This window comes from Vulpes lagopus, chromosome 21 (assembly GCF_018345385.1).
Source record: "Vulpes lagopus strain Blue_001 chromosome 21, ASM1834538v1, whole genome shotgun sequence".
NCBI classification, from domain to species: Eukaryota; Metazoa; Chordata; class Mammalia; order Carnivora; family Canidae; genus Vulpes; species Vulpes lagopus.
This window is the reverse complement of record NC_054844.1, coordinates 42,969,576-42,979,087: the sequence shown is the minus strand read 5'-3', so window position 1 is coordinate 42,979,087 and position 9,512 is coordinate 42,969,576. Positions and strand designations below refer to the sequence as shown.

The window sequence follows — 9,512 nt, the reverse complement described above, 5'->3', positions numbered from 1 at the left end:
AGGCAGGCGGAGAAGTCTCCTAGAGCAACGGGGGGCTTGGGACATGCAGCCTGAGGCCAGGTCACAGGTCTGGGGCCCACAGCCCGGTGATGCCCTTTCCAGAGAAGGCTCAGGGAACAGGCTCCCCCCAGTCACTGTGCCCATTCCCAGTGGTCAGAGCGTGGAGCCCAGCTGAGGCTTCCAGGACCCCTTCCCTTTCTCCGCTTCCAGTAACAATGGGAGGGGGAGAGGCAATGAGGAAGCTTGTTAACAGCTTTGAAGATGAAACAGGCCTGTGGCTGTGGATTGTTGACACAACTACCCTGAAGAGGCAAGCCGGGTTGGCTCTTAAGAGGCCGGGATGATGCCAAGCCAATAAAATGCAGCTATTGTCACCCGGCTGCCCCTTTTAATGCCAGCTGCCCGTGGTGCATAAAAGGGCCTGCCACAGCCCAGGGAGTACAAGCCTCTGGCTCCTTCCTCTGCCAGCTTCTCCACTGTCCAGACACCTTCCCGTCTCCAGCATGACCTGTGGCTTCAGCAACGTGGCCTGCGGATTCGGCCCCAGGACCTTGAGCTGCGCCTCGGCCTGCGGGCCCCGGCCCGGCCGCTGCTGCATCACGGCCGCCCCGTACCGCGGCGTCTCCTGCTACCGCGGCCTCACCGGGGGCTTCGGCAGCCGCAGCGTCTGCGGGGCCTTCCGTGCCGGCTCCTGCGGCCGCAGCTTCGGCTACCGCTCGGGCGGCGTGTGCGGGCCCAGCCCGCCCTGCATCACCACCGTGTCGGTCAACGAGAGCCTCCTGACGCCCCTCAACCTGGAGATCGACCCCAACGCGCAGTGCGTCAAGCACGAGGAGAAGGAGCAGATCAAGTGCCTCAACAGCAGGTTCGCCGCCTTCATCGACAAGGTGGGTGTCCCTGGTCACCCTTCCCGGGCCCCACCCATGCTCACACTCAGGCCAGGCACCGAGGAGGGAGTCAGGGCCGTTTGTTTGCCCATAGACGCCCCCCCCCCGCCGCGTCCAGTCCAAAAGGAAGAGGCAGTCATGCGCCCAGGACACAGACGGAAGGACGAGAATAGGATCGGGGCTGCCGGTCTGACGGGGAGGGCACCCAGGAAACCCGTAAGCAGGAAGCAGAAGCAGCAACGTCTCCCGGGGAGCACAGGGCTGTCGTGGGGGTATGCGACCCGTTTGCAAACAGCTGTTCCCGCGGGAAGGCAGTGCCCCCCCCACCCTGCCGCCCCGTGCCGGGGGCAGGCCTGCGAGTTAACGCTGCAGACCCCCTGGGGTGTCCTGGGTCAGGGTCACAGGCGCCGTTTCTCCGCCAGGTGGTTCCCCGGCCGTTGAGCGGGGGCCCAGGATGCTTTGGTGCTTTGTCCGGGTCTGGGGCTCAGGATCCAGGGATGAACAGTGGCTACAGTCCCCACCCTCTGGGCCTTGTGCGGAGCAGACGGGAAATGGTCAGGACACGTCGTAAGCCACCTGCAGGTGCCAGTGTCCGGCGCAAGTCTGCAGCCACCTCCCCCAGCAAATTGGGGAAACTGGGCAGTGGCACGAGGGCCAGAGGGAGAGGACTCCCAGGCAGGAAGGACCCAACAAGTCTGAAATTCCTAACAACAGGAAGCACCACGGAGGGCATAGGAAAGGACTGGCCAGGGCTGTGGCAACGTTTCTAGACGAGGGGATCGGGAGGAGGAGGAGGGCCAGCCGGGCCAGCCTGGCGGCAGGCAGAGGGACGTGCCATTTTCCTGGGGCCCAATGGTCCATCGTTATTGTTATAGTGAGAGAAGAGCCCCCCAGGGCGGGGCAGGGCGGGGGGGGGCAAACGGTCAGAGTGTGAGTCTTCCCTCTGCTACTGTGACACCTCAGGTGACACCTCAGGTCCCTGGACCTCCAGTTCTACGTCTGTAAAAGGAAAAGGGTCGGTGCCCAGAGCATTCCTGCACCAATGTCCCAAGGGGAGCTATTATCCTAATTGCACGGTCGCTGCAAGGTCTCCATAGTTGGCACAGGCCTTATTTTTCACCTTTTGCAGTCTGTCTTTCTAGAAAGGGCGGCCCGCTCACCTGCATGCTGACGGCCGCACCTGACCTGGTGTAGCAGCTGTCCAGCACGCAGGTGCCCTTCCATGCCAGGGCTCATTAAAGCCTCTTGGTGAGGAGAGCACGAACCTCCCACCTGGCGGAGGGGAGACATGCCCTGCCCGAGGACGTGCTCTTAGCAAGTAGCAGCAGAACCTGGACTCTGTGTAGTTTGGCACTTCCCATGGCACCAGGTAATTGCCTAGAAAAGACTGTAGCGAGCTCTCAGGAAGGACTTCCAGATGCGCCGATCAAGCTCTGCTGTGGCTTTGACATACACCTGCTGCGTCTGAGAGTTGGGGACCCGCAGGTCCTGGGGCTGGGACCCGGCCTCCCACCTCTTGCCCACCCCCCCACCCCCTCCCCGATCCTGTAAGAAGAGATTCTCAGGCTCTGCCTCTGGGTGGCAGGTGCGCTTCCTGGAGCAGCAGAACAAGCTGCTGGAGACCAAGTGGCAGTTCTACCAGAACCGCAAGTGCTGCGAGAGCAACCTGGAGCCCCTGTTCGAGGGCTACATCGAGACGCTGAGGCGGGAGGCCGAGTGCGTGGAGGCCGACAGCGGGAGGCTGGCCTCCGAGCTCAACCACGTGCAGGAGGTGATGGAGGGCTACAAGAAGAAGTGAGTGCTGGAAGGCGCCGGCGCGGGAAAGGGTTTGAAGGAAGCTCCCAGCACATGGGGGGGTGGGGGGCACGGGGGGCATGTCTGGGTCTGAGGCCGGGCCTCTGCCCAAGGCTGGGAAAGAACCTGCACTGTCTTGCCTTCCCCAAGGCTCACGCGGCCTGCGGAGGGTGCTGGCCCCCTGGGGGACGGAGCTCCCCCTGCCTTCCTATCAGCGGGTCGGGGAATGATGTTGTCTCCCTTCCTCCGTCGTCCGCATCCTTAGGCCTCTCACTAGCAGTGTCTACAAGGTGCCGGCCAGACGCGGAGAAGGCTGCCAGCAATCCAGGGGCGGGCAGTAGCTGTAGTGCCCGTCCTGGGGGGCTTCCTGTCTGCCAGGAGGCAGGCGTGGCCAAGTCACGGACATAGGCCATCAGTTAGAGAGTGTGACACGTGACGTGGAGGGTGCACACCGGGTACTCTCCGTGTAAGAAGCTGCTTCCCGGGGGGCCGAGTGGCTTCCTTCAGCAACACTCTCCGCCCTGAACTTCCCGGGCCACCGTGCTCCCCACGTGGGGCTCTGAGCTGGCCCGGGGCCCCCCAGCCCCCCAGCAGGAGGAAGTGGCAGGTTGACTCCTGGTTGGCTGAGTCCAGGAGGGGAGTGACAGAGAGGGGACCCCACGACCTGGAGCAAAGCCAGGGGCAAGGGGCAGGGGTCAGAAGAGAGGAAATGCAGAACCGGGGTGAGGACACAGGCACCTCTCACTCCCCAGCCCTCTGCACACGCACATGCACATGCACACGCATGTACATGCTCAAGTTCCAGCTCTTACCTCCCATCCCCACTGAGGAGCTCGGGGGTGACATGCACGCGGGGACTTCGGGTCCCCACTGGACCTCAGCAGGCCTGGCCAGGATTTCGTCCTGCCCCATTTCATTCGGAGGTGGGGGGTGACCAGGGAGGGGGTCTGGGGATCAAGCTCCTCAGCACGCACGCTTCGGGGCCAAGCGGAGAGGTGCTCAGACGGGCCCCTGTCCTTCCCGCCCACCTCAGGTATGAAGAAGAAGTCGCACTTCGGGCCACTGCCGAGAACGAGTTTGTGGCCCTAAAGAAGGTGAGTGCCCAAGGCCCAGCCCCCACCCTGAGTCCCCGGCCACCCCTCCTGGCTGCCCCGCCAAGGCCACCCTGCCGCCAAGCCCTCGCGGGGCCCTGAGCACGGCTGGCCTCACAGCCCTCTGAACCCCACGCAGGAGGTGGACTGCGCCTACCTCCGCAAGTCAGACATGGAGGCCAACGCCGAGGCCCTGACCGAGGAGATCGACTTCCTGCGGCGCCTGTATGAGGAGGTGAGGGGCCGTGGTCCAGGCAGAGAACTGGCAGCCAGCCTGGAAGAGGGGGCCCTGGCCTGGGACTGGTTGGCCTGGGATCGGGCTGAGGCCTGCAGTCCATGGGGCTATAGTGGGAGCAGGCGCCGGAGACCAGGGAGGGTTGGGTCCACATGTGCTGGGAGAGGCTGGGGTGCAAACAAGATCTTCCATCCTCCCCCCGCAGGAGATCCGCGTCCTCCACGCCCACATCTCAGACACCTCGGTCATCGTCAAGATGGACAACAGCCGGGACCTGAACATGGACTGCATCGTGGCCGAGATCAAGGCCCAGTACGACGACATCGTCAGCCGCAGCCGGGCTGAGGCCGAGTCCTGGTACCGCAGCAAGGTCGGGGCCCAGCCTCCCCCTGCCAGAGCCCCAGAAGGAGGGATGCTGAAAGGGCTTTGGGTTTTGTGCAGGTGGGATGGACGAGGGAAGGGCAGGCAGCCCTCGGGTTGGGGTGGCAGTTGTGCAAGGTGTGGGGCTCAGCGGGATGACCCGTCCTGAGCCTCAGGAGCCCCTGTGCCCCCCCCCCAGTGTGAGGAGATGAAGGCCACGGTGATCCGGCACGGGGAGACCCTGCGCCGCACCAAGGAGGAGATCAACGAGCTCAACCGCATGATCCAGAGGCTGACGGCCGAGGTCGAGAACGCCAAGTGCCAGGTAGGGCTCACGTTGAGCGTCCCCAGGGCCGCCCAGGCAGTGTGTGCCCCAGGGACCACCCCACTCACACCCCAGCCCATGTGCCTGGCTAGAGGCCCTGGTTGTGGCCCTTGAGGGGACCCGGCTGATAAAGGGGAGAGGCCTTTTCCTGGAGGGGGGGCGTGTAGGTGGGAGCGACCAGACACATGCAGGAAATGGAGAGAGAGACCCGGGACCATAGCACCCTGTTGTCTGCGCCCCCAGAACACCAAGCTGGAGGCCGCCGTGACGCAGGCGGAGCAGCAGGGCGAGGCGGCCCTCACCGACGCCCGCTGCAAGCTGGCCGAGCTGGAGGCCGCCCTGCAGAAGGCCAAGCAGGACATGGCCTGCCTGGTCAAGGAGTACCAGGAGGTGATGAACTCCAAGCTGGGCCTGGACATCGAGATCGCCACGTACAGGCGGCTGCTGGAGGGCGAGGAGCAGAGGTGAGGCCCAACCCAGCCGCCCCAGGAATTACACCTGCGTCGATCTGCCCATATCCCAATCAGCCCCGAGAACTGACCCCAAGCCGGACTCTGGGGTCTTGGAATCCCAGATATGAAAAGACTGGACCTTGGACATAGCATAGAGCAGGGGGGAAAATGAAGACTAGTGTCCCTGTGAGGTCTTGAGTCCCAGAGAACCCAGGTCCTTGCTAGGACGCACCTGGACACCTAGACAGACACCCACTCTCATTCCTCAAGTCACGCCATCCCCAAGTCTTGCACAGTCTCCCTGCCTGGTTTCTAGGAGGTCACCTTGCCCAGCGGCAGGCCGAAGTGGCCAAACTGGGACCCTGGCCCCATGTGACTGCCCTGCAGAGCCTTCCCCTTCCATGTGTGCCACGTGCGGTTGTTCAGGTTGTGCCCTGCACAAAGGCAGCCAGCCAAGGAGCCTTGGAGCCTTTTAAGAGCTCAAATCCAGCCCATACTCTGTTTGCCAAACACAGTGTGGCCTGACATTGCTGCAGTGGCCCGAACGGTGCTTTTGAAAAGTTACACGAAGGCGTAAATAGAGGCCGGAAATAGACCTGAGATGGTCCGTTCCGGGATGCAGGATATTCGAGGATCTCGCCGTGACTTCTTTTCTCTTCCCCTTTCTTCCCTTTTCCCCACTCAGGCTGTGTGAAGGTGTTGGAGCCGTGAATGTCTGTAAGTATCTTGAGCCCTGGAAGGGAAAATTGTATGTTGGGCGACAAGAATGTTCTGGCTACGAGTGTATAGAAACGCTCGGGGGTGGGGGCAGCGCTTCCAATCATTCGCCCAGTAAATGGGAGTAGGTGGGTAGTGCAGGAGGAGGGACTACGGTTAGCTCGCAGGGAGAACCGGACAGCCTGTCGGGGATCGGGGAAGGGGAAGCACACCAGGTCGCCGCAGGAAGGAACCTGAGACGTGAAGCCGAGGCCCAGACAGAGGAAGGGACTTGCCCAAGGTCACAGAGCAGGAGTCTCAGAAGCCAGGGCCCCTGGCTGTGGGGTCAGGTTCCTTCCACGCCCCCAGAAGTACAGCTCGAGGCCCTCTGTGTCCTTCCCTGGAGGGTCAGGCAGGTCAGAGAGGCCACCAGCCCGGCCTCCTGACTTGCCCCCGTTCCTGCAGGCGTCAGCAGCTCCCGGGGCGGGGTCGTCTGCGGCGACCTCTGCGTGTCGGGCTCCCGGCCGGTGACCGGCAGCGTGTGCAGCGCCCCGTGCACCGGGAACGTGGCTGTGAGCACGGGCATGTGCGCGCCCTGCGGCCCGCTGAACACCACCTGCGGAGGGCGGTGTTAGGCGGCCCCCCGAGAGAGCCGGAGAAGCCCCCCTGCCTGCCGGACGCGCCCGCCATGGGGCTCTCGCCCTCGTGTTCTGAGAAGACGCCCCCCACGGCTCCTCCGCTCACCTGGGCCCCCCGGAAGCGGCTGCCTTGGCTGCAGGCCCCTCGCGCGGAGAAGGGCTCTCCTGTCCCCGAAGGAGCGCGGCTGATGACCCCCCCGCCCGCCTCTCTGGTCTCTTGTCTCTTGTTGTCCCAATAAACTGGGGGACCCGCCTTCTGTGCTGTGCACCTTGCTTTCCCCGAGCCAGCCCATGTCCGCCGACCCATGAGCCCCAGCGCCACCTGAGCATCCCAGCCGCACACCTGCGGGGCCTTCCCAGAGCCGCCCTCCCCTGGCCAGGCAGTGCCCACGGGCGCAGCACCCGGGACCGAGTCACACCTGTCGGCCGGGGAGTCTAGGACTTACTCCTCTGACTGGGTCTGGAGGGAGCCAAGGGAGGCCGGGGTCTCCTGGAGGGCAGTGTGCGGAGTGGAGCGTGTGCCTGTGGCCTTGGCCTCCTTCCCCCGCACAGACACCCCGTTTTCTTGGCGCCTGTCACTGTCTCCCGTCCCCACGACCACACGCAGGCACCACTCGGCGGCCGCGCCCAGTCATTCCAGACCCAGCCCGTCCCATGCCCACTGCTGCCCATCAACCAAGGGCAGATGAGACCTTGACACCCACCTCTTGCCCCTCCCGGCCCCGTGGGTGGCACAGAGGGGACAGCCTCCTCGAAAGCCCCGTAGCTGGCGGGAGGACACCGCACACCCACTTCTCAGCTCCCCGCGCCCCTGCTCTCCTCCTCAGGCGCCTCAGAGCTTCACTCCCAAGGCTGAGAGGGCTCCCCCACCCCCTGTGTGGCCCGGGCTCTCCCGGTCTCAGTTCAGGAAGAGTCCGAGAGTTCTCAGGAGGAAAACCTTGAGAAGCCCCTAGCCCCTTTCAGGAGGAACCAGGCCTGGATCAGCCCTCGGTGGGCCCCAGCCCCACTCCTGCCCACCCATCCTCCCGGCCCCACTCCTGCCCACCCATCATCTCCCCACGCTGTCCTAGGAGCCCCTCCTACCTTCCGTCACACCCTCCTTGGATCTCCAGGGCCCTCCCGACTCCTCGCCCTCACCCAAGCCCCCTCGGCTCCCTGGGGCCCTCTCTCCCTCCCCTTTCCAGAGCCCAGAGTCTCGGGCCTCCACTGCCTTGTTCTCCTGATTCCACCTTCTCCCAGGTCCTCAGCGGCTCCCAGGCTGCGCTGCTCCCTGGTTCATGTCCCTCATCCAGACAACCTGGCCCTGGACCGTTCCAGGGCCCTGGGGCCCTTCTCTCACCCCTCTGCACACACGGCCCAGGCAACGACATCAGCCTCTGGCCTTCAGTTGCCCCCACGGTTAATGGGTTAACGGCCTTCCTGGTTCAAATCCTCCACCCGCACTTGCGCATCCCAACACTCCGGCTGCCTGACCTCACTCCCCAGCTTCAGACCCGCTTGCCCCAGTTCCCACTCACATCTCCACTGGGTCTCCCGCAGCCGCCTCTACCCAACAGACCTTCCAGCTGCACTCGCTACTCCACACTCTCCACCGGGACCCCCTCTCTGTCCCCCCGGCAAGGTCATCAACACCGTTGCCCAGACCTATGATCTACCCTCAACCTAACCCCCAAGTGCTCTCCTCTTCTACCTCCTAAGTACCCCCACCCAGTCCGTCTCTTTCCTCTCTCTCTGTCTCTCTGTGCCGCCACCACCCACATTCTGGCCCCACCATCTTGGCCCGAGCGCTGCTGCTCATCCCCCTGCCAACCCACACAACGCGGCAGCCAGGGGGCTTTACAAAGCACCAGTCTGACCTTTCAGCGGGTCCCCACTGCCCTCGGGATGAAGTCCAGACTCTTGAACGTGGCGTACCCCTCTGGTACGTACCAGTATCTGGCTCTGACTGGTCTCTGCCTCTCAGCACTCCCCACCGCCTCGGTCTTCCTCCCCTCCTCTGGCTCAAGATGTCCTGAGCTCGCATCAAGTGAGGGCTGGCCCAGGGGCTCTGCGAGGGCCTCTCCAGCTGACCTTCTTTCTTGGGCAGTGACTCTGAGCTCCGCTCTGGGATCCTAACACTCCCCTCCCAGGGACTTAAGGAAAACACTGTAAGGACTTCCGGTCTTGGCAGGTCATCCAGGTGCCACCGGGGTATCCCAGGGAGACTCCATGCCTTCAGACGCAATGCACCTTCCTTCCACCCTATCAGCCTGAGGAGCCAGGCAGGACCGACAGTGCATGCTCCCAACTACCAGAGCCTCCTTTCCTGAGCCTCTGAGCCCCACCTCCTCTGCCGCCACCGCCACCCCTCCATAAGCAAGAGGTGCAGCCACAGAGAGGCCTGGGCCTTGGTACAAGGAGGAGGGGAGAAGCATGGCTGGAGGATTATTAACCAGGGAAATCTGGTTACTTCCTGAAAATATTGAAGCTGAGACCTAAAGGAAGAACAGGAGTTGATTTATTCTATCAACAAATAATTATTGAGCACCTAACATGCACCAGGTACTGTTATACAAGCCTGGGTTCGTATACGTGATGGAAATCACCACGGATGCCTGTCCTCCGGGAAGTTAATACTTTACAGCAAAAAAGCAAACATAAGTAAGGAGTTAACCAGGAGGAAGAGATGTGTTCTGGACATAGGGGAAGAGCATCCAAAGAGGCGGGCTGGAGAAAGAGCATGGAAACATCCAGGAACTCTATTAAGTCCTCAGGCTGGTGGGGAGGAGGGAGACTGCTCTCCGGAGCCCTCGGAAAGCTTGAGATGAGCCCTTCCTGTCCATACTCTCCTCCATGGCCCACTCCTGCCCCAACCCCAACTCCACCCCAGGAAAGCTTTTATTCGCCCTTGGTCGGGCTTTCCTCATTCACCCAACCTTCTTCCACCTGCGCCCCAGGCCTCCTGCCTCCTGCTATTTAAAGGCTCGGGATGCTGGGCTGTTGTGGTGCCACCGTCACAGAAATAACAACAATGATAACAGCAGCTGTTGAGCAT

The 9,512-nt window shown here is 62.9% G+C and overlaps 1 protein-coding gene across 1 annotated transcript; it reads left to right on the top strand.

The window, feature by feature from the left end:
• Nucleotides 1-503: 503 nt before the first annotated feature.
• LOC121480016 (keratin, type II microfibrillar, component 7C) lies at nucleotides 504-6,731 on the top strand. The gene is made up of 9 exons (XM_041736244.1): nucleotides 504-887; nucleotides 2,473-2,681; nucleotides 3,715-3,775; nucleotides 3,912-4,007; nucleotides 4,213-4,377; nucleotides 4,567-4,692; nucleotides 4,936-5,156; nucleotides 5,830-5,861; nucleotides 6,306-6,731. The coding sequence occupies exons 1-9, from the start codon at nucleotides 504-506 to the stop codon at nucleotides 6,473-6,475; spliced, it is 1,464 nt and encodes a 487-aa protein (XP_041592178.1). The 3' UTR covers nucleotides 6,476-6,731.
• The last annotated feature ends 2,781 nt before the right edge of the window (nucleotides 6,732-9,512 follow it).

Coding starts and splice junctions, on each gene's coding strand:
- LOC121480016 (XM_041736244.1), top strand. CDS start 504: ATGACCTGTGGCTTCAGCAACGTGGCCTGCGGATTCGGCCCCAGGACC. Junction 888..2,472: donor TCGCCGCCTTCATCGACAAG/GTGGGTGTCCCT, acceptor TCTGGGTGGCAG/GTGCGCTTCCTGGAGCAGCA. Junction 4,693..4,935: donor TCGAGAACGCCAAGTGCCAG/GTAGGGCTCACG, acceptor CTGCGCCCCCAG/AACACCAAGCTGGAGGCCGC.